This window comes from Camelus ferus, chromosome 3 (genome assembly GCF_009834535.1).
Source record: "Camelus ferus isolate YT-003-E chromosome 3, BCGSAC_Cfer_1.0, whole genome shotgun sequence".
Classification (NCBI taxonomy): domain Eukaryota; kingdom Metazoa; phylum Chordata; class Mammalia; order Artiodactyla; family Camelidae; genus Camelus; species Camelus ferus.
In genome coordinates, this window is record NC_045698.1 from 84,191,468 (window position 1) to 84,215,106 (window position 23,639).

General features: G+C 38.0%; 2 protein-coding genes and 1 long non-coding RNA gene across 4 annotated transcripts in view; 2 read left to right on the forward strand and 1 right to left on the reverse strand.

Annotated features, from left to right (window-relative positions):
• The window catches only part of SRFBP1 (serum response factor binding protein 1), a 71,174-nt gene extending 63,679 nt beyond the window's left edge, over positions 1–7,495 (forward strand). The window contains exons 12-14 of the transcript XR_004318668.1: positions 3,306–3,391; positions 4,507–4,554; positions 6,974–7,495. The gene's annotated coding sequence lies outside the window, so the exon portion shown is untranslated. The remainder of the gene's footprint in view (positions 1–3,305; positions 3,392–4,506; positions 4,555–6,973) is intronic.
• A 101-nt stretch (positions 7,496–7,596) lies between these two features.
• Positions 7,597–22,285, reverse strand: LOX (lysyl oxidase). 2 transcript variants are annotated; one of them, XM_006189190.3, is made up of 7 exons: positions 21,287–22,285; positions 20,827–20,935; positions 19,594–19,731; positions 18,213–18,369; positions 14,818–14,913; positions 14,349–14,464; positions 7,597–11,203 (listed from the first exon to the last, which is right to left on the reverse strand). In XM_006189190.3, the coding sequence occupies exons 1-7, from the start codon at positions 21,921–21,923 to the stop codon at positions 11,197–11,199; spliced, it is 1,260 nt and encodes a 419-aa protein (XP_006189252.2). In that variant the 5' UTR covers positions 21,924–22,285; the 3' UTR covers positions 7,597–11,196. The 2 variants fall into 2 exon arrangements, with proteins under 2 accessions (XP_006189252.2, XP_032332465.1); XM_032476574.1 differs by lacking the exon at positions 7,597–11,203 and having other exon boundaries at positions 14,345–14,464.
• Positions 12,435–14,131, forward strand: LOC116662676. The gene is made up of 3 exons (XR_004318669.1): positions 12,435–12,522; positions 13,104–13,354; positions 13,822–14,131. It is a non-coding gene; the product is annotated as an uncharacterized LOC116662676 (long non-coding RNA).
• Positions 22,286–23,639: the final 1,354 nt, after the last annotated feature.

Below are 23,639 nucleotides of genomic sequence, written 5' to 3' on the forward strand. Positions count from 1 at the left end.
GGTAAGCCCTCTTAGTTTTTGTCTGTTAGAATGATGTCTTTATTTTAGTCTCATTCTTAAACGACATTCTAGTAGTGTAACTAATCTTGGTTAATATTATTTTCTTCCATTTCTATGAAAATATTTTATTGTTTCCTGATTTTGTTTCTATTGAGAAGTCAGCTGTCAGTCACATTGTCATTCTTTCTAGGCAACTTAGGTGTGTCCATGATACTTTTATAAATATTAAATATTTGCATTTTTTAATAAAGGCTATCCTTATCACTATAATTGCACACACACACACACTTAATAGTCTATTGCTTTAGAACCTGAGTCTGCAAACACTTTGTTTAACAAGTGAGACAGTAAATACTCTAGGCTTTGCAACCCATGAGATCTCCGGTGGCTACCTGACTCGTGTTATAGCATAAAAATCAGCCATAGATAATATGTGAGCAAATGGGTGTGCCTGTATTTTAGTAAACTTTATCTACAAAAACAGGAGGTGTGTTTGATTTAGTCAGTGGTCCGTATTTGTTGACCCTTGCCTTGGACAGTATATTCTGAGTGATGATTAAATTAATATATGCTAGGAATGAGCAGATGGATATATTTATCTGCTTTTGACTCAGCTATAAAAATATGAAGAAGTAGCAAATTTTTCTTTTCTTTTCCTTCCTTTCTCAATGTTTGTTATTTATACCATTTCCACCTTATGACGATTGATGGAATTTACATTCTATTCTGTCACCCTAATATTTGTTGATCAGGGGACTTGTTGAAGGTCACACAGCCATAAGTGGTGAGGCTAGCATGTGAGCTTAGATAGCCTGTGTTGTCAACAACTACATCATGCTGCCATATTTTTCTGAAGCTTGGATAATCTTGATGCTAAACCTAACAAGATTATATAATGGGGAGTGGGAGGAGCTGAATCATTTATAAACGTGAATGGGAAAATGTCAAATAATACTGCAAGCTAAATTCTCTGTATTTTTTAATGTTGTCCAGCATTACCATGGTTAATTAAATTTTAGGAACCGAATTTGACTAAATATATCAGTCCAGTAAGATCAATTAAAACAATTTTTTTTATCCCATTAAAGACCAAGAGATTCATTAATCTACCCATTTCTAAACAAAACAGTTAAAAATGTAGGAATAGAAGGATAACTTCTCATTGTGAAAATGGGTATCTTTAATAACCAGTATTGCATTAAATGGAGAAATATTGGAAATTAGAAACATAACCAGGATGGTTGTCTTTATTATTGTTATTATATTTTCACTTAACATTGTTCTGAAAGTTGAGGCCAGTGAAGTTAGAAATAAAATGATAGATATAGCTAACTGGAAAGGAAGAAATAAAATTAAAATTGGTTCTTCCACTGCCTTATTTTATTTAATTTTTTCATTTTTCGGTTTTATTAGGTAGAACTGTTACAGTTTGACTGCACATGTACAATATATTGCATGTAAATACATATATAAAATATACGCACATATTTTTTAAATTTACATATATGTACTGTTCATTGTTTCTAAGAAGGTTTAGAGCTTTAGCTTTTTAAACTTACATAGTTATCAAAGGAATAAAGCCAACCACAAAATAAGAATTAATTCAAAAAGATACATACACCCTGCTATTAACAGCAACATTATTTATAATTGCCAAGATATGGAAACATCCTAAATGCACATCAATAGATGAATAAAGAAGATGCAGCATATATATGTAATGGAATACAACTCACCCACAAAAAAGGATACCTTGCCATTCATGGCCCTTCATTCATTTTCCTTTTTTTTCACTTCAAAAACCAGAATTTTTTAACTCATATAAACATTCCCTGTCAAAATACTCACGACATTTTTCACAGAACTAGAACAAACAATTCCAAAATTTATATGGAACTGTAAGAGACCCCCAAACTGCCAAAGCAATCTTCTGTAGGACTTTTTTTTTTCTCTTTCTTCTTTTTGTTCTCTTTTCTTATGGTTTGATGACTAGAGAACTCAGTAAATATTAGCTATTAGTTCTGGAGAAATTCATCTGAGTTAATTGTTTCTAACCATTATCAATTTTTTAATCACTACTAATATTTAAAATTTTAGGGGGAGGGTGTTCTTTAATTCATCTAGCTTGGGGCCTGGCACTATCTCCTGCTTGCTATTGGATACAGTGATTAACAATGCCATATGTGGGGAGTATTCTCCCAAAAAGAATCAAGGTAATAATTTCTTTTAAATAGTAGGAAGGCAAGGCATTACACAAGAAAGAGTAGTGTCCACTACAAGTCTAGAAAGAGAGGGTTCATAGATGTGAATGCATAAAAAAGAAAAAAATACCTTAAGAGATAGAAAAGTAAAGTCCCTGTGTGTTCCCAGGGCGGTACTTTACCCCTGAGGAGACAAGAAGCCACAGGGGGTAGTCAGTTGTCTAGTTTGGTCAGAGGAGAGACTGCACAGCAGTGGTCAGTATGAAACTGATAAAGGAGGGGGTTAGGGCCAGATAAAGGAAGGCCTTGAACGTCACTTAGGGTTTTTGAAATTTAGTTTACAGGAAATTGAGAGACCAAATTGAAAACTGAAAAATCTAAGGAGAAAACTATGTACTTGTGTAGAGTTTTGAAGCATGTAATATAACCCACCTTGCCAAATGTCCTTAGCTTTCTTGTATTTCCAGTAACTAACCTCTTTGAAAATGTTCTAGGTCAAAGTTTTCCCATGATATTTCAAATCAACAGATCATTTGTGTAAGGTTAAAATTACATTTGACAATAATGGGAGAAAAATATACAGGCACATGACAAAAACAGCTCCAAAAACAACGTTTTGTCTTTTCTTGTGAAAGAGCACAGTACCTTGAATGTCTTTTGTAAGGTTCCAAAACTATCTCAAATTACTAAAAGGAAAAAAAAATAAGATCAGTTATCATGTTAAATGTTACTTAATTTAATAAAACACATTAATGGAAAAAACAAATAGTTCAGTTCAAATGTAAAAGTATATACACTGTTATGGAATACTCACAGTTCTTTAAAAAAAATCACTGATTTTGAAAATGTGATAATGGATCTAGCAGTGATCATTAATGGCTAGTGAAGTATGTAGGTGAAAATCTTTTATAGCAGATGGATCAGTCTGACAACACTGAACCCACTGATCATTCTTAACATCACAAAAAAGTAGACAGTAGAGACATCCTGGGCTTCCTCATATGATGCAGTTATGAAGGACACCATCATCTAGCAAGTCTTCTTGCTCCCCCAAATCAAACCTAACCTACATCTGGTCAAGCCTCTAGGTCTGACTTTCCATAGGAAATACAAGGAACAGAAGAATGAATTAAATGGCACCACCAGGATACAATCTGCAAACTCTACAATGTGGAAAATTCTATGAGACAGTAAGTAGTCTGTTAAAAAAAAAAAGTATGTGAAAATGTTTTTTCACACATAATAGCAAGATGGAGAAAAAATGATAAAAAGGGAACTATATTCTGATAGCTCAAAGTGTAACTTTTAGATTTTTTTCTAAGCAAATTCAAATGAGACCAGTGTTTGAGGTTTAAAGCCCTCATATTGGCCTCTTGTTGATCACTGAGAGAGAAAGAATCTTAGAGGACCCCCTGTTGCTAAATTGTGAAATCCTGTACATGAGGCCAGAGAAAACGAGAATATGTCATTTTTTTCCATGTCTCTAATACTCAGAAGTATTTCTTTCAGAAAACTGGGGAGAAGGGGGCAGGAAATAAAGCTCTGTGTGCCTAGCTCCTGATAAGCCTTCTCAGACTCTGAAAGAGAATAACTCCCTGTGGACTAAGAGGCATCTCTGGTCAGCCTGGGCCTTGGAGAATATCTTGGCTTTGTCACTTTCCAGAGAGCTGTTTGCCTAAATTAGTAAAGAAGTTGCACCATGTATGTGTTTTCCATCCCATTCCTCTGACCTCATCCACTTAGATCTCAGATCTGCAAAGCAAATTTAATACAGTTACTGATGCTCTTGGACTCAGGTTCAAAAACCTCTGGGATGAGTTGCCATACCTGTGTACCACTCCTGCCTCACCCCAGAATCAACCATTTTTCCACTCTGTGGATTACAATGAATGGTGAGAATACTAAGATAATATTGGGAGATGGGTATAACTGACTGCTTGTTACTCTCACCCAGGCCTCTCATTATGGCTGCAGTTCTCCCAGAACACTAGTATTTTGCTGTGCTTTTCTCTGAGGTTTTCTCTCCCTTCTTCCCCTCGGACTGAATTGTATCCACTCTATAGGAACTGTAAATGTGTTAGAAGTATAATGTAGCTAATAGAAATAAAGGATGCGGTGCCCTCTCTCTAAGATCCCCCTTCCTGAGGGAGTTTCTCACTGCTGGTCAAAGACAACAGGATAACAGGGTAGAGGGATAGTATTATGGGTAGCAAGTAGAGGAACAAAGCCTTAAAAGAATGGTTCTTTTTCGTATTCTTTTTTCTTTGGATTTACTTTTTTTTTTTTTTTCCTTTGCAACTCCAAGGTGACTGGTTGAATAAGAAAGAACTAGGATCTTCTCACTCTTGTAAAGGTGAGCTTCCCTCCTGAAATGCCCTAGTCAAGGCTTCATGAAACAGAAGGCAGGGTGAGAGTGAGCATGCCATTTAGACTTACCAATAGGGGAGGTGAATAATCTTCAAAGGGAGAGCAAGGTGGCATGACTTCTTTCTGGGAGAATAGCCAGCCCTTAGATACTGAGAATATGGGGTTCACTTAATAAAAAACAAGGTGGGTGAACAGTTTGGAAAGAAAGGTTATGAGTTGGATCCCATGTATGTTGATTTTATTAATCTTTTTGCTGGACATAAATTTGCTTTCTGGCTCCCAGTAATCTTCTCATTGACAATATCCATCCTAACTCACTCCCTTCCTCTGGAGTTATCATTGTCCATGCCCCCAACTTCCCCTCACATCCATTAATGAAGCCAGAATGTAGTCCCATGATTTGGATGGGAGCAGCCATTCTCTTACTTGACTTTATCTCCTTTACTTTGGTGATTTAATAAGGAAGAGCACTTGACTCAGCTGGACCTGTTGTAGTATCTACAATGACTGGAATTGGCATTGGCACATGACCTAGGCTAAGCCTATGAAATGCCTTCCCTTAGATTTTTCACAGTTGAGTTACAGGCTAATGCCATTTTCTTTCTGATCAACAAGCTGTGTTGATGGCTACCCAGATCTGCAGACAAGATTTCCATCCTTTTGGAGAAACTAAACCAAGAAAATGAAGTTAACAATCAAACAGAGAAAAGGCAGCAAGAATGTGATCTTGATAGTATTTGATTTCCTGGTTCCATCTGCTCTGGTGGCAAACCCTCTTTTTGCTCTGCCTCTGTTTGGCTACAAAAGCCTATAAATTCCCCTTTGAACTAAGCAAGCTTAAGATATATTTCTGTTACCAGAAACCAGACAGCCCTAAAACAAAATTGAAGGGATCACAACCACCAGATTGTTTATGTATCCATGCCCCAACAGCAACCCAACTAGAAAGTGTTATAGAAATTTTTTTTTCCTAAAACCATCTTCTCTAAAAAAATGTCATTGTAGTAATTGAAAATTGTTTATTCTAGTGGTTTGCTATATGACAATGGTATAATTCATTAGTTTTCCAATGACTGGTTGGCAACATTGGCTCCAAATTTTTCAGAGTCCAAATGTATGCATTAATTCAGTAAAGATATGTGAATAAACATCCAACATTATTGGTTCATTTTTAAAAGAAGTCATCTCTTAACCAGGTTCTGTCATTACATTTGTCCTTAGTCCCAGTTATATATAGTTGTGTCATGAACTCTGATTTGACTTGGTATGTAAAATAAAATATTATATTTCTAAAAGTGGCAAAGGCATATTCTTGGACTTGTGTTGATGGCTAACCTTTTGGTTTGTGGCTATTTTTTCTGTCTCCAAAGTTGGTGCCTTATCAATAGTTAAATGCCAAATTATTGGCAGCACATTGTAACTACATACATATATTCTTCCAAGTCGTTCATTTTAAATCTTGTTTTTCCCTGCCCAATCTGAGAAGTAACTAAGATTTACTTGAAATTTACTTAATTTATGCTATTATGTAACATAATAATTTCAGTTATACAAAATGAATGAACCAGGAAGAAAATGACTGGTTCATCCTTAATGTTATAAAACAACTAATATCTAGGAGAAGAGAGATTTTTAATAAGCACTATATAAAGCTTTCAAGTTATCAGACAAACAGAAAAGATCTATATCTCCTTCTGAAAGACAACATGGTTTAGAAAGTGAAATAATCATTTCCTTTGAAAGAATCCTATTTAACCCACAGTTTTTAGTAAGGGAGCAAAGCAGGCAGTAAATTGGTGGGTTTCAGGTATCTCTGTGTCCTACAGCTCAAATGCTATCACGATCATAATTAATTTGTAAATGATCTCATTTTTATGAATTGAGAATTACTTAATATGTCATATCTAGGAGTTTTCCAAGAAAAAAAAAAGTTTAACAGGATAACAAGTGCTATTTTAAAAAAAGACTTCTGCGGCAAAACAAATTTGAGAAGCACTGATTAACAAGGATAAAGTGATTTCTTTACTGCAGGACTTCTCTGAATCTTTAAGGTGGTAATGTGTATTGTGAATCTCCACCATAGAGATAACATTTTCCATATGTATTTTAGTATGGGGCTCTTTGAGTAGAGTATGTTGTGAAGTTAGAATTCCTTAATATATGCTTTAAGTGATTTATTCAACCTCTGTGTTAATTCCCTACTAATATCTGTGGCAAGAATTAGAAATATTAATAACTGAGTAACTTAAGGCAGTCAAGCTTTCTAGCAGAAGGAAAGACCTGCCTTCCTCTGTCTTTGGTTAATGAGGTAATAATAATGAGCAGTACCTATAACACTGAACACTGATGAGATGAAGGAAATCATCTTTTACACCAATAACAAAAGCATATTTTGCCTTGAACAGGTGAGAAAAGCAGGAAATTGGTGGTTCCAAGTATCACTGATACTCTACAGCTCACATCTGCAAACTGCCAGCCACAAGCCTACATCTGTTTTACCTGCAAGCGCTCCTAAAGGTGAATTGTCTTTGTGGGTTATACTCTTTCAAATTGTCCCCCCAAAACACTTGCCCACAGTTTGGGGCCTATTTGTCCTTTCAGGTTACCAGCTTGCAGGTTAATCTGGCACATGTTTAAATAAGAATTACTATGATAGCAATGTTTCTCTTCATTTAATTTGTAGTTTGAGTTGTGTCCCCTGGATATATATATGCTCATGTATATTTCTTATAAATGCTAATCAAAACTGAGAGTGGTTATTCTCACAATGCCTGCTCTGCATTCTTGGAAGTAGTTGGTAATGATGACAAAAGGTTAGGATCCATTCATGTATAATGGTTTCTTTTTAAAACATCAGCTAGATTTTTATCCATCATAGACAAGTTTCAAGTCATGTGCATTTGCTAAACAATTTGTTAATACAAAAGGCAATTAAGCAAAACCACCAACCATACACATGGCTGTAAGATTTTAACCTAAAATGAAATTCATATCATTTATTTATATGTAACAACAAATGACCACTATAGACACTTGAAATCATTTATTCAAGGCATTTTTACATAATCTTGCAATCATACTATAGGCATATAATAAAAAGAATGTGAGAGTATAAAGAAGAATATAAAGCCAGTGTCTGGGCATTTAAAATAAGAGCTCTTCAAAAAAGTTAAAAATGTTTTACAACTAGAATTCCTGAAAAAATTTGGGAGAAACTAACACTTCATTAAAAACATTACAATACCAAATCACATGTTACTTAGTTCATAGCGAAGCAGTTATATATTAAATGTATATATCCTATGAGCTAAGACTTAACACATTTTACATTCAAGTTGAAATAGTTCAGCACCATTTTGGCTAGAAGGATAAATGAAATGCTTTAAGTGTTCAAAAGTGACCCAGGGCTTTTGGTAGCTGGGAATGAATATAGCTATTGATTGAATACATTGATTGTGAATATGAATTCTAAACAAAAAATATAGAAAAAGGTAATTTTTACTTATCAATTATTATACTGTTAGTATCAAAACAACTTATTTTCAAAACAAAATCTCTTCTGGCCAGAAATTCAATATTTTAACACCATTTGGTAAGATAGATTCTTAGTGCTATGATAATTTTCGTGAACTGCATTTCCTCTAGAATCTGAATATTGGGAATGTTTATGAGTGTGATTATTTCCTATGAGGTTTCAAAGAGAAGAAAAATTTGTTGTTCATTATTAAAAATAATGCCTAGTGACTAATTGGATGGTAGCAGTTGTGAATAAAATTATTATGTAAAGATATAAAGATTTCCTGAAAAAAGGCAAGTTATGGATGTGTATGTTATGGTACTTTTGGGAGACTGCATCCTGACCTCAAAGGTCAAGACATCTTAGTACAGACTGTGGTCTGAATAATGAAGAACTAATATGGCATGTGGAAGGCTCACTAAGTTATCTTCCCATTGAGCCCATTTTTTCACAGTCTATTTGTTTAAAAACCAGTCTCTTCAGTACTCAACATTCTTTGTATCATTTGTACTTCTTATTTAAGAGATTTTTTATTTAGAGTTTGATAAGACTGGATTATGTTTTTACTTTATTAATGGATAAATTTTACCAGCTAATCATTATCTGTGAGTCTTGGTGGTTATTCAGAGAAGAGATCCCTTGAGGTTCAAAAATATTGAGTGTTAAATCAATACTTGTTAAGTTACTTGAGAGTGTCTGGGTGATTGGAGGGTGGGGCAGGAATATTTATATAAAGAATAAGTGAGAATCTTTAGCCTCTTAATTGAAACTAATTTTTTCCAAAATCAGCCAAACAGTATGTGTTATATTTAAAAGGCAGACATTTCAGGAACTGGAAATATAGTTTTAATTATTAATAACACATACATGCATATAACTTCATTTTTAACTTATTTTTAATAAAATATGATCATGAAAATCAAGAGTGCTTAAAATGGATATTTTTTAGACATGTAATTATTACATGAAGAATGAAATGAGGTGAACCTAATGGGTGGTAATGATGTTTTGAATACTTACTGAGGTTAGGGACAGTCTTTTTCATATCCCAGTGCCTAGTATGTGAGTGTCTGGCATATATTAGGCCCTCAAATGATGATAGATGGACAGACAGATGGAAGACCCATGGAATGATAGTAAATATATCTTCTCATATGTATCCAAAGGCCATGATATTGGCAAGTTTTTAGTACAGGGGTAGGACTCTTAATGAAATGATAATCTTAAATCTGTAGATGCCAGTCTGGCTCAGTATTAATACTGACAGTAGTTTTGTTTTTTAAAAAAGCAAGTATATTAAAATATCTCTATTAGAAAAGATTACAGTTTAAGAGGATCATTCTACAATCTTAAAACTAAAAGCAATTTAAGGCAAAGAGGTACATCAGAGAAGCTATTCCATAGCTCAGATACTAGCTCAGTCAAAGTTCTGGGTTTCTATCAAGCTGTCTGTATTGTCTTTTGGTAAGTGTGTGCCCTGGTAGATGAGGATCATCTGGCCAGCTGTATCTGCCCATGATGACTGTCCATCTCTAGCCCCTCTTCCCGTGCTAGGCACTAGTGAGTGCAGAATGATTACTAGTTGTTGGTGTTGACTTTACAATTCTATGATATATAATACAGGGATGCCAACTCACTTTCCAATTCTATCTAATGTGTCCTGGCACTGGAAGTACCTTGCTTGAGATTTTAATACTAGTTAATGGAGGAAAACTTCTTAAGCATCACTAACTTAAAAGTGTAACTTGATTTCTTTCTGTACCTTTCAAATCTAGGAAAAAGAGAAATTCTCCAAATTCTGTTGTGGCACATGGTTTCACAGTTTAAAATAAAATCACAGCTGTCTCATTATGCAACACAGTCCTTGATTTTACAGAAAGTTTTTTTTTCCCTTATTCACCAACACCTCAAGTATGTAATGCTATGTGCTTTGCTAATTTGTATTACATTTCAGACACACACGAAAAAACCATGTATGACTGATTCCTAGATGACCTAGGATAGTGTTCCCATATCCATATATATTATGTCATCTATTCTAGATAATTTAAAAAGTTTTAGACTACTTCATTTTAAAGCTGAACATTTAAAAATTGTGAAAAAGTTGAAGATCCTAAAGATATTTTTCATTAACTTTTCTAAGTATTTTAGAGACAGTTGTGGTTTGGGGGACTTGTTTGTATGATTTTTATGTCAGCAAGGAAATTTTTTCGGCTAACAGTTTAATATACTTAAATGCATATTATCTCTGGATGTATCACATCTATCATCAGAATGACTTTCCCATTGACACAGTTGTCCTACGTATAGCAGTCCCTAGAATAATAATTTTAAGAATGCCATTTACAAGGTCTCTGCCCATAGGAAAATTAAAGAGTAGAGGGGAGCATCACCAAACGTCAGACAAGAGTTGGGCAGCTCAGTTACTTAATTCATCCCAAAACAAAAGCTGACTTAAGTCAGGATGAAATTGTACACTTGACAGAAAGAAAGAGTTTATCTACTGATTTTAAAATGTAAACATAAATTTTATATAGGGATGTAAGTATCTGAATACATATATTGCAGTTTCTCTGCTATATAGTAATACTTCTTGACACCAATGGTAACATGTTTGTTCCTTCCTCAGCACCAAATGCGTCCATGTCTATTTAAACAGTAGGAGCCTCATTTCTGAAGTAATCTATGATAGGACATATATAAGCCAGTTACTATTATGGTTCACTGAAGTTTCAGAACTTTAGAAAATTCTCCGTTTAGAGTAATTTTGATTCATTCATTGAAGTATTTTTCCCTTTTGCACTATAACTTCAAAGGAGCATAAGAAATTTGAATTTTTTTTGAAAGAGCCAAGTGCGCAGTTACAGAATTGAAACACTGTGTTAATACACAAAGTAATGTGAATAAAAATATTAAAAATTTCCCAAATAATGCCGATTTAAATGTTCAAAATCCAGTTATGCACTTTGTTATAAAATAGTCCAAACAAAAATTCCTTTGTTGTTTTCTGTTCTCTCTTTAAAAATACATAAATCCTACTGAAGTTAATTTATTTTTCCCACTTCAGAACACCAGGCACTGATTTATCCATTGGGAATTTTGGCTTGCTTTCTAATACCTAGATTAAGAAAACAAAATGAGATAAGTTATTAACCTTAGATAATACCATGAGTGAGTACAGCAGACAACTTTAAAGTCAGCCTTTTAAAAAATATGTAGCAATAGTCACCTTTGTGAAATTATCTATTAATACATTATTTTCATACTGATTTGAAGAAAGTCACTATGTCAGTTGCAGAAAGTGTATGCCTGATACCTACAGACTTGATGTTTAGAGTTAAAAGTAACACCCTCTGAAATAATCCAAAGTAAAGCAGGATCTGCAGGAGCAGTGGCCTCGTTCAGCTGAGTTCACTCCATGGAGCAAGTGTGGCATGTCTGCCGAGTAGCAGGTTCACGGCCTCTGCACCATCCTGCTCTAGTCCTTTCCCAGCATGATTTTGGATGTAGAATGTTGCATCAATAGGCAGACTGGGTCAAAGCCAATAAATCAAAGAGTGTATTAATATTGTGATTATAGATCCCCATCAAATGAGAATCACTTATTTCTAAATCATAAACCATCAGTTTCCAAATGTTAATTTCTGTGAGAAGAAAACTTAATCATGGTATCTTAGAACTGAACTGAGCCACAGAGTCACCTGGTTCATATGTTTTGTTTACAATGAGGAAAATGAGGGAGAGAGAATACATCAAAGGCACACTTTCTTACTGGGTGGTTTTTACACACCAATAGAATGCTATCAGATACTTGATTAGCATGAAAAACAGTCAGTAAACTAAAGATGCTCTGTCTTTAGGAGTTAAAAAAAAAAAAAGTACAGTAATGTTACCAAGGGAAGCACACACACCCTGCTGCTTACAGAGCCACGGACTGACCACATGGCTTTAGGCACGATACACTCCCTACTCAAGAAACTTCACAGACTCCCCATGGCCTCCAGGATGAAGTTCCAACTTTTTATCTTGCTCTTCAATGTTCTCTTTGATCTGGTCATAACTTTTCCATCCTTTTTGCCCATATCTTAACTCCATGAAAATTACGCCTTAGCCAGACTAGAAGACTTGCTTTTTGAAACATGCCCTGCAATTTCTTCTTGCCATGCAGTTGCTGGTGTGTTGACTCCTCCCAACGAGCCCTTCCTTAACTCTCCCCAGTGCAGTCCTCCTCAGCCCTCGAGGCTTAAATGCTGTCCTAAAGCCACTCCTGGATCACAGCCAGAGGAAATCTCTCCTTCCTTTGAAGTCTGATCCCTAGCAAGGGAGGCCGGAAGTGAAAGTGAAAATATAAGAAGCTGGCACCACTCTCTGGAAAGATGAAGGTTTCTTTCTTAAATAAGTCAAGGTTTCTGTACTCCCCATTATTTTCACTCATAGGTAAGTGTGAGCTTGTTATTTTATTACAAACACTAACTATGGGTCCTTTCACTTTCTCATATTTTCATCTGATCAGTATTTCTCATTAAAATTTTATATCAACCATTCTTGAATTTTTATAGTCAGTAATAACTGGTTAAAAAAAATGAGACTCTATACTGGAACAAAAATAACAATTTTTATTTGTTCTACATATCTGGCAATATCCAATTCAATGGATTCTACTGATGAAAAGCAAGACACATTCTATGCAGTGATAGAATCACCTCTCCAGACCTTTTCCTCATAGGAGGCAGGAGTTATACCTGGGAGTCACCTAGCTTATCTTAGCAGAGGTCCTCCTGTTTCAACTGCATTTTACTATACCCTCTCCATGGAATTTTCATATTGTATCAAAAAACAGAGTGCCAACAAATAAATGAACAAAGAATGAATGAATAAATTAAGGAATTATGAAAATTAAGAAAAATTAATTATTCCATGTATTTTAAATTATTTTAGCTTAAGTTACACTGCTCTTCTGGGGATTTTCAGTTTTACTGTGATCAGCCATAAACTCAGTCAAGTTTTCTGGATTGCAGGCATGTTCAGAAGAATATGTTTGATAACCTTTCAGTGCCACACCTTGGCTATCATAGACTACTGTCTCTAATGCTGTCATGACACTCGAAAAGCACAGGCTTTGCTTCTCTACGAAGTAAGGAAAGGCTCCCCTCCAAGGTGAATGCAGCCCAGGCCACGTGGCTCTGTGCATGGAGGATGGGCTGCTGTAAGTTCCACCTTTCCCCTGGCTGGCAGCTCCAGTAGTGGGCAAAACAACATGCACAAGCAGGTAAGTTTATATCGCCTGGGGGAAGCCCGCAAACTACAAGTTCATATGCAGCAACCATTGTCCTGGTTTGTGGATCAGGGAGAAGTTTCTATTAATTTTAGGTTTCTAGTGTACACGAAACCCTTCTGCATGATCTGGAGGCATGCGTGCCTCTCCCACATCACAACAAAGCTGATGTGTGTCCACTATCACTCTAGTGGCATTCCCATCGTTAGGACAGTATCACTCACAGGTGGCATACGTAGTTAGAATCTATAACCCAGCAGCCCTAGAGCAGGCAGTGTTTAAGGGATCCGGGTGGGACAGAGACAAGCAGGCAGAACTACCCAACTTTCTTTAATTATCCTCATCAAAGCATCAACCCTGTAATATTTATGTGCTGAGATTCCTTCTACTATTTCATTCAAAGACGAATTTTAGGACTAGGAAAATTATGAAGCCACCTCCACATACCCCTCCTTTTGCAGGTATTTCCCTAGTACTTGTGGTGGTAGAACTCAGATATGTGAAATCTTGATTTCTACAGAACAAGTGATCTGACCTCATCAGTTGCACACTTTAAGGTAATGATTTTCAAACTGTACTTTGAAGAAATCTAGGAAATTCTTCAGGGCTCCTTCATGGACTATGGGGAAGAGGCAGGAAACCCAACTCTCTGGGCTCCCACAAGGTCACCCACAGTGCATGTTGCATATTTCACAGATTTGGCCACCACACAGGCTTTGGTGGGTAAACAGTGTGTTCTGTGTGTATGCCTTGTCTTAAAAACCAAGTTTTAGGGTGATAAAAACCTGAGTACACCTCCCCCATTCTCTAGCATTATCAAAAAAAAGATCAGCTCAAATTATATAACAGTTCAGACTCTACCATTTTCTACCTTTGGCCTGTTTTACAGGGAGGCTGCAGGAGTAGTAAAAACAAATGTGTATGATGCTGATTAATGAACTAAAACACGTTGTGGAGAGAATTACTTAGCTATGCAAATAGGACTCACGGTGAAATTGTGCAGCCCGAGGCATATGCATGATGTCCTGTGTAGCGAATTTCACAGCGGACAACATTGTTGGAATAGTCCGACTCAGGCACCAGGTAGCTGGGATTCACACTGACCTAGGCAACAAAAACATCATCTGTGTTTCCGATTTCATCAGCAGTGTTTACTGGTTAATTTTTTCCTATTTCCACAGGGCTAGAACGGAGGCAGTGCTTCAACTAAATCAAGCAGGGAGAGTGTGTAAGTTCACCTCTGGAGAAATTATCAAAGGAGGCTGTATACATTTTCCCCTGAAGTTCTTTCAGCTAATTTGTTTTATATTTCTAGGTTGATTTAGGAAAAAAAGTTATACATCTGGAAGATGTATAATTGCTTGCAGGACCATGATTAATTACCATTTGACTCCAGAGAAGGGGCCCATTGAATTGCAGTTGAAATAAATTATAGGTATATATTCAAAGGTCTCTACCTTTAAAATGTAGTTTCCAGGTTTTACATCTGTAATATCAATCCATTGGCAGTCTATGTCTGCATTATAGGTATCATAGCAGCCAGGACTCAACCCCTAAAACACATAAAATTCAAAAATTAAAAAGATGGTATATGGTTAGAGTATGCTAAAGAATATGCTTATTATTTACAAATTAAATTTTAAGTTAGTACTTACAAGAGTTTGACATAAAACTATACTTATATTGCATCTCCTTTGAGAAGTATATATTACTCAGCCTTATAGCACCTCCAGCTAAAAAAAATACAGGACTAATATAAGTAGTAGTACATCTCACTTCTTAAAAGTGTCATAAATCACTAGTGATAAATACAATCTTAAGTGACAAAACAGGCCTCCACCAAAATTCTTGAATAATACCGGTTCAGGAATAAAGGCCATGTAATAATCAGCTTGGCTCAAATGTCCTTTTCTCAGTGCAACTCTCCCCAATTTCTCTTCTTGGAAATTATCTTCCCATGCTCTGAATGCCCATGATACTCAGTTTGTGTATAGATTTTATGGTATTTATCCTTCTCTGCTCTATAGTAAAATCATACTATTTAAGAATATATCTAACTAGAGATTGTAAGCTCCTTAAGGAGGGAGTCTATATTGCATTTTTGAATAGCTAACATTTATGAAGTATGTAGTATGTTCCAGAATCAACTTTAAACATGTTACATATATAAATTCAGTTCTCACAACTATATGAGACAGGAGCTATTATTATCCCCATTTTACAAATGAGCACACTTTGGCACTATAAGGTCAAATAACTCACCCAAGAGTATACAGCTAGTAAGGGGCTGAGCTGGTTTTGGGTTTAGGCATTTGGGGTCCAGGGTCCCTGTTCTTAACTGCCACACCATAGTCTTCCTCATACTGTCACTGAAATATTTTGTTGTATTAAAGGGATAAACGTATGCTTCAATGAATGAATGCCACATCACTCTACCTGCTAAGATATTCACTTCAGTAAGTAAATGAGTACCTTCTACAGGCTGGGAGGAGAAAAACACCACTAAAGTATGGTCCTTAGTCTCCAGAAAGTTAGTCTGGAGAAATTTGCTCAAATTGGAGTCTGTAGGTATACTCTTGGTTCCATTAGTTCTTCATGAGAAGTTTTAACTGTTGTATTTTCATTACTAATAGTAATCAAAGTAAATAAAAAAGAACAGGCTAGAATCATTTAAACTCAATACTGCCATTTAATTTCAGTGCCCCAAATTGCTTCAGTGCTTAAGATCACCTTGGTCACCAGAGAGATAGCAGAATCATCTAAAGCATGTTCTACCAGTGCTGGTTTGCCTGTGGCTTGATTTGGGAAGGAGAGAGAAGTGTGCTCTCACACAGCACACAGTATTACAGATGGGCCAAACTCAAAAAGTACCTGTGCCACAGCAGTAAGAACCATATTCTCATTTTGGTCCATACAACTTGTGATCAGTCATTAACCATATGTTGAGTAGTAAATATATTATGAAGAATTTTCCGTTTCTGATCTCCAGCACATAATTCTAATTCTGGCACATAGTAAGTGTTATCTATTATTATTAAATAATAATAAGTGTGTGCTGTTATTATTGTTGCTACTGCTATTACCTCTGCCACCTTCATAGCACTGTAAAGGATTCATTGGATTAGGTATCTGTCTAAGACTGGTTTAAATAATGCTACAAAGCTTATCTTACCTTCAGATGAACAAAAGAGCTTTAAAGAATTCTGAAATTAGACCTCTACCTTATTCAGATTGCAGAATTTAATTATAAGCATTGATTATTTGAACTAGCAAACAAGAGCTTTTCAAGGCAGTAAGCAGAAAGGCATTTCACGTATTCAAACTTTAAAAACTTAAAAAATGTAGAACCTTAGCCAACGCTGTGTAAATTAACTCTTTGGTTTTAGCAAAACGTAACTTTACTACATAAATTAATGAGGATGATGTAACTGTTTCTAGTTTTGTGTATATTTAATATGTAAATTTATTATGTAAGAACTTACATGAAAGTATAAATATAAGGAAGTTACATCTAGTTTTATATTTGGATACATTTAAAGAATATAATACAGTTAATCTAAGTCAACACTGGGGCTCTGTAAGTTTTTTTTTTTTCCTTTAAATGAAGCCCATCTTCAAAGAAACACAGATCTAGTGAAAATCACAACTACATAAATAACTTGTAGTGTATGACCTAGTCAATAAGGGTTAAGTGGGATAAAAATGGAGGATAATTAACAAGAAAGCTACCATATAAAGTGAAGTGGGGTCACCCTCTAGGAATTGGAGGACTCACATGCTATAAACACTTATAATATTAAATTCAAATATTTTAGCAGTGATCTGCCCAGAGTGCCTCTTTTTCTAAATGAAAAGAATAAACTCCAGGTCCCAGGTGGGTACTGAGGGATTTGGGGATCCCTGAGTGAAAAGGGAATCTTTATACACACATACGTGTAATGGTGCATTACATCTTCTTTTGCTTAAGGAACACGTGCTGTCCCAGGGCAAGAGGAATTGAATCTCTTCCCCTTCAAATTGCTATGATGTTCTAAGCTCAGAGAAAGAAGCAACAGTAACATTTAGATCACCAGAAAGCTTCCTGCCACAGCCCTGGAATTTGCTTCACAAGATGCCAACTGCTGATCCCTTTGTACCCTGAGTTATGTACATTCACTACTCCTTGCCAAGATTTCCACTGGAGTAAAATTATAATGTCCTTTTACAAATTAGGGTTCCTTATGGAAATACTGGCACAGCTTTTAACTGACACACATTTTCCCATTATAAGACACAGGAACTGCTTAGTTCAGCACTATTTTAAAAAATCCATCCAAAGGACATCTGACATCAATTATACTGTAGGTTTAAATAAAATATGTATGCGTAGAGAAAGAAACTGTGTCCTTCTACTCTTCTTTGCATGATTAAAAGAGACATTTTTTGAAGTGCTTTTTAAAAAACTTTGTCCTTTTGCTAATCCCAATCACTATTCTATTTTTAGCTTAATAGGTGGAGGCAGGAGTAGTTTTGCACAAAATAGATACCTTTTCTACAGCTACTTAGCAATCGAGGTAAAGAATACAGAATGAGTGCAGGTACTGGAAACCATTCAGATTTTTTTCAGATAATAAACTACTGCTTTTCATTGTGGAACATAACAAGTATGCACATTGACTTTCTGTGATGATGAAATACTTTCAAAGTAATTTGGATCATCAAGCCATCACTTTCCTTTTCCCAATAATTTACCACCTAAACTAGATGACCTCGTAAATAAAATAGTTTTTAAAAAAGACAGGCAGGAGGAAAGACGATAGAAGCCGGTTTTCTCTGAAGCCTGCGGGTTCCTGATTTCAGGCCGCCGTCCTACCTGTGTGTGTGCAGTACATGCAAATCTCCTGTGGTAGCCGTAGTCACAGGAGGTGTCCTCAAGACAGAAACTTGCTTTGTGGCCTTCAGCCACTCTCCTCTGGGTGCTGGCATCAAGCAGGTCATAGTGGCTGAATTCATCCATGCTGTGGTAATGTCTAATGTCCCACACAACACAGAAGCAGTGGTCAGTAACATACAGAGAAAGCAATGAGGATTCTAGATGGCTTCCCACATTTGTTTTCACATCAAAATTGAGCTCTGGTTGATCTTCTTAGACCCAGATTCATGCCAGATATCTTTTTTCCCCAGGACAAAAATCTTTCAATATTGTAGAGCTTTAACTTTGCGACTAAGAAAAAAAGATTTTTTGAGTATTTTGCTTTCTATTATACCCTGTTTTATCTTTGTCTCTTGAAGAGAGAGACAATAAATTATCTTTGTTTAAGTGAAACTTGCCATATGTCCTCTAGTATATCTCCTTTGGCTGCAACTACTGATGTTTCATTCCAAAAAAGAAGAGTACATGACTCTTGGGAGGTTTCTGGGAAATTTTTAAAACTTGTGTTCTCACATATTTAAAATCCTTTACTTCTATGCAAAGGAGAAATAAAGGCATGTTTTATCCACCACTATTATTTAACTAGTATAAACTTTTATTAGAAATAAAATAATTCTATTTTATCAGGAAATTAGGTGCTCACATCTACTTTTCTCATTTCACTAATGTGAAGGTGCTGAGCTATTCATCTGACATAAGGAAAGAACAAGGAGAAATGGCTAAAACTGCAGAAAGTTTAAGGGCACACAAAAGGGCTCAGAAAGTTTAAGGGCACACAACAGGATCTCCTGGCAATAAACACAGAGGCAAGTTACCAAGTCAAACTATAGAATTACCTTATGTGAAAATATTTAAATTTAGGACAAAACAAGCAACTACCTTGGGCTTGGTACAGTCCTTTTAAAAGATAGAGGTAGATCCTTCTCATCTACATCTTTCTTTGAGAATGGTATCTGAATCCTTTTCATAATGTGTGGTATTTATTAGGTGCTAACTAACTATAGATAATCTTGACAGTAATCGGCTTGTTTAGAAATCTTACCCATAGTATTTTGGAATAAAATTGTAGTGAAGCCAATTGCTGTATCTTATCAACAGTATTAATAAACTGGGTTTAGAGTTCCTAGTGTAAAAGATAACAGGACACAGTAGTTGATGTGTTATCTTAAAGACAGATTTCCTTGATTATGTCAAATTACATTGAAAATTCTAAAGGTAAATAACTGCAGTTTTCTCCCTTTGTGTTAGAATCTGTCATATCAAGAATCACATGTGAAATGAAAAAGCCACTTCAAAGTACCCAAGAGGGCCATCCACTTACTGGTGACAGCTGTGCCATTCCCAGGAATATCTTGGTCGGCTTGGTAAGAAATCTGATGTCCCTTGGTTTTTCACTCTTTGGGGAAATCTTAGCAGTACCCTGTGATCATAATCTCTGACATCTGCCCTGTATGCTGAGCTGTGATTTTGAAAAAAGAAACATTATTATTTTCACAGAATGTTAACTAAAGACAAAACTACAGGCAAAACATTTCCATTTTATAATGGCGGCTACTCCCTTCCCCCAACTAGGCTTTCAGTGCCAGGGGACCAGGGCATTTTGCCTAAGTTTTTTTTTCTTAAAGAATTAACTAGCATGTAAAGTGGGGAAGTAACTCCAAACAAGTATACCCAGATTAGAGAAATAATTTAGTAACTATCTTTAAAACAATGGCATTACTGTAATATAGGGAGTACAATGGTATGAGTGATGCAAGACTCAAGAATGAAAATGATGAGCTTGGATTTCTTCTTTTAGACAGTTATAAGGGGGTCAAAGTGGAAGAAATTTACAAAGTAAATAAGCATTACTCTTTTTTGTTTCTAATATATTTTGAGTGAATATATATTCAAATCCTATTGATGACCTTATTTTACATTAAATAAAATTTTTATGTGTCCTATCAAAACATCTTTTGCTCCCTCTGCTGGTTTCCCAGCAGCAAACTCAGAGAATTCCATTCCCTAAATTGCTAAGATTTTATTTTAGGAATAATGCAAAAACAAAACTCTTGCTCATGCTCTTATTCTGGCTGAAGTAATACCAAAACAACTAATGGTGGCTTCAAACAAAAAAAGAAAACCTTGTTGGGTGCCACACTGGCAAAATGGGCCCCAGTCTTTTAAGAGGGTATTAAGTCCTTCCATTACAATATTTTTTCCATATTATTGTACAGTAATTTAATAGAACATTATTGGAAACAGTTGGCTCCAGAGTTTAAGGATCCTGGAAAAAGAATAGGTGACCTCCACTTTCCAGGAGAAGGGATTTGCTTCATTTCCCTGACTTGTGCCCCAGTTTCAAAGCCAGAAGCCACAGAAATCTTCAAAATTTTAACCCTCCATCTAGGTCAGCATGCCCAGATCACGTCCCACTTCCCAGCTCTTGTCCCACTTTGCAACATTTGTCTGCACAGAACAAGAGTGGTCAGAATCAGGCACTCAAGCAGCCCCCACAACCCCTCCCCCCGGAACCAAGACAGGGGAGCTGGGCCGAGGCGATCCCAGCTGGTACCTGGCCAAGCAGTTTTCCTCCGCAGCGCATCTCAGGTTGTACATGGCCATCTTTTGCACATACGTGGACGCCTGGATATAGTAGGGATCAGGCACCAGGTCTGGGAGACCTAAATGTCAGCAGGAGATGGGCATAACAGTGAGACAACTCAGCGGCCTCCACCCTGGCTCTGGGTCCCTCCATGTTCCTCACCCCTCAGCCTTTACCCAACCAGACTGCAGTGTTGGGCTGCGGGCAGCAGGAGAATGGGGACGCCTAGGGCTGAAGAGTAATGAGGAAAAGAAGCAGGAGGGGTCAGGCACGCGGTTTGCACCAGATTCCTGGGCTGCCTCTGCAGGCGCAGGGGGAGGGATGGGATGTGCATGGACTAAGGCCTGCCGCGCCCAGGCAGCCACGTCGGGGAGCCACAGGATTGGGGAAGGGGTGTGCGGTTGTTTCCGGTGACTTGGGGGGTGCTTACCATACTGGAAGTAGCCAGTGCCGTATCCGGGACGGTACCTGCTCCCAGGACGGGGCCTTTCGTACGTGTCGTAGTAGTTGTAATAGGGGTTGTCGTCGGTGTACTTGTAGGGGTTGTACGGGTCGTCGCCCACCATGCCATCCACGTCCACGCGGCTGGGCTGTCTCAGGTTACTGAGCGTTGGGAGCTCTCCCGGCGCCGTCTGGTTACCGGCGCGCGAGGCCTCAGCGTCGCGGGCCCCAGACGTCGAATAGCCAGCTTGGAACCAGTGGCGGGCAGCGGGCCTCGGGCGGCCGGCGGCGGCTCCAGATGAGCCAGCCGTCCGCGCCCGCGCTGCCGCCGTGCGGTTGTTGCGGAGCAGCAGGATTGGCGTGCGCAGCTGCGGGGCAGTAGCATTGGCGGCGCCCGGGGCGGTGGCGCCCGGGTCCCGTCGGCGCTGCGGCTGGTACTGAGAGCCCAAGCTCAGCAGGCTGAACACCTGCCCGTTGTTCTCCCATTGGATCCTCTGGCGCCAGGCGCCCGGAGGTGCCGGCGGCTCACGAGGGGGCTGCTGCTGGCCGGCGGCCGGCGGGGCGCCGCGCACGAGTGCGCAGAGCTGCAGCGGCCCGAGTAGAAGTGCGGTCCAGGCGAAGCGCATCGCTCCCTTTGCCGGATTGTCCCCACTCCAGAAGGACGTAGCTCGCAGAAAAGAGAAACCGGGTTCAAATCACGTGAAGGAGGGAGAAATCTTCAACCAGGGAGTCAGGCTGAGCGCGTGGTATCTCAGTCCCCACCAAGCAGTGCCAAGGGTAGGCTGCAGACCCTCTCCAGTAAAGGCGGCTGCTGGGACGTGGCACTCGCCTCTCTCCTCTTTCTCAGTCTTTCTGGGAGGCGATGGGGAGCGGCGCGGCGGCCCCGGCGAACGGGCAGTGTCTGGAGTGAAGGAAGGAGGAGAGATTTTAAACTTTCTGGCACATTTGCAAAGTTACACAAGCCGTTCTGGCCCGGCCGCCCCTCCGCTATTTGTTCACGTAATGTGATTGGAAACGTGCAAGGCGGACAGCTCCTCGCCTCTGCCCCTCCCTCCCCTCCCCGTCTTGCCCTCCTCCCCCCAGACACGTTGCACAGGGAGCGTTAAGGGGAAAGAACAAAACGGAACACACATCCTGAGACACACTCTGCTTAATCTGGGGCGAACATGCAGGAATTTCAAAAGACTCAGACAGGCTAAGGCAGCCAGGCCATGGGGCGACGCCAAAATATGCATGAAGAAAAATGCTATTAGGTCACCAGCCCTGGAGAGGCGGAAAGTCGGGAGGTGGGGAGGGTGCTGGGGGCGAGAGTCGGGGCGGGGGGATGGGGGGGCAGAGTGAGGATTGTGACTAACGTTTATCTGTAAGGAGTTAACCACACAAATTTCCCAATGCACACTCCTCGCTTTTATGGGAAGCGCCCTCAGCAAGTAAGACCCAGGATATCAAATTTTGTTTTTTCTGTGTGTAGGTAATATGAGAAATGGGTTACAAATTTATTTCCTACAATGAATATTTTAATAACCAAAAGTGAAATATTACAGGAAACAAAGCCAGCTAATGCTGAAGTGATGAATAAACCTGTCTCTCTTCAAAATGCCGGCCTGATTTGTACTTTGGATAGAAGTGGAGACCTATCTTTCATTTCCACAGTGTCTATCAGGAGGTTTCAGTAAAGGGGGCTAGAGCAAGTCTGCGTAAGAGAGCACTAAGAAGGCAGCTTCAAGTAAGCGTTTCATCTGACTTTTTTCTCTTTATGCATTAATAAAGAGGTTTGACCGGATTTAAAAAAAATTAGGTCACCATTTGTTAAATGTTGGAAAGTCAGTAAAGAATCCTATGGTGTTTGATTGATCTTCCAATCTAAACAAAGAGGTTGCTGAAGAAAAAGCCTTGGGTTTCAGATTTTGGTAAAGAGAAAGGAGTGGGAGTGGCCAGAAGAGAAGGCTGTGGATAGGAGGCAGGTAATGCTGACTGGAAAGAGATACTTAATGGGCCAGTTATCACATACCATTCAGGGTTTGGGCAGTGCTGGAAACATTTCAAAGAAAAAAAATTAACAGCTTGATCTAAAAGTATGACTCAAAACCAGGTTTGATTAACCTTTTTATTGGTCTCATCATTGGGCTATTGTCTAGATATACTTTGATATTCACTCATCAGTGTTGCTCTCTGTCTCTCCATGTTTAATCCCCACGTTTTGTGGTGTGGTGAATGTCTGCTAATTTGACTACTCAGCACCCATTTCACTTTTTTTTTTTCTGTTAATAACAGCTGTGTTTCCCTTTTGGAAACTTCCCCTACTTCAAGCAGTGGTCCTGAGATTCAAGCACAACTAATGG

Bases quoted from the DNA above. Each gene is read 5' to 3' on its own strand.
- LOX (XM_006189190.3), bottom strand. From the start codon at position 21,923: ATGCGCTTCGCCTGGACCGCACTTCTACTCGGGCCGCTGCAGCTCTGC. The intron at 18,370-19,593 runs GTAAGTGGATGG...GTGGGACATTAG, and splicing joins GAATGGCACAGCTGTCACCA to ACATTACCACAGCATGGATG. The intron at 14,914-18,212 runs GTAGGACGGCGG...TATGTGTTTTAG, and splicing joins CATGTACTGCACACACACAG to GGGTTGAGTCCTGGCTGCTA.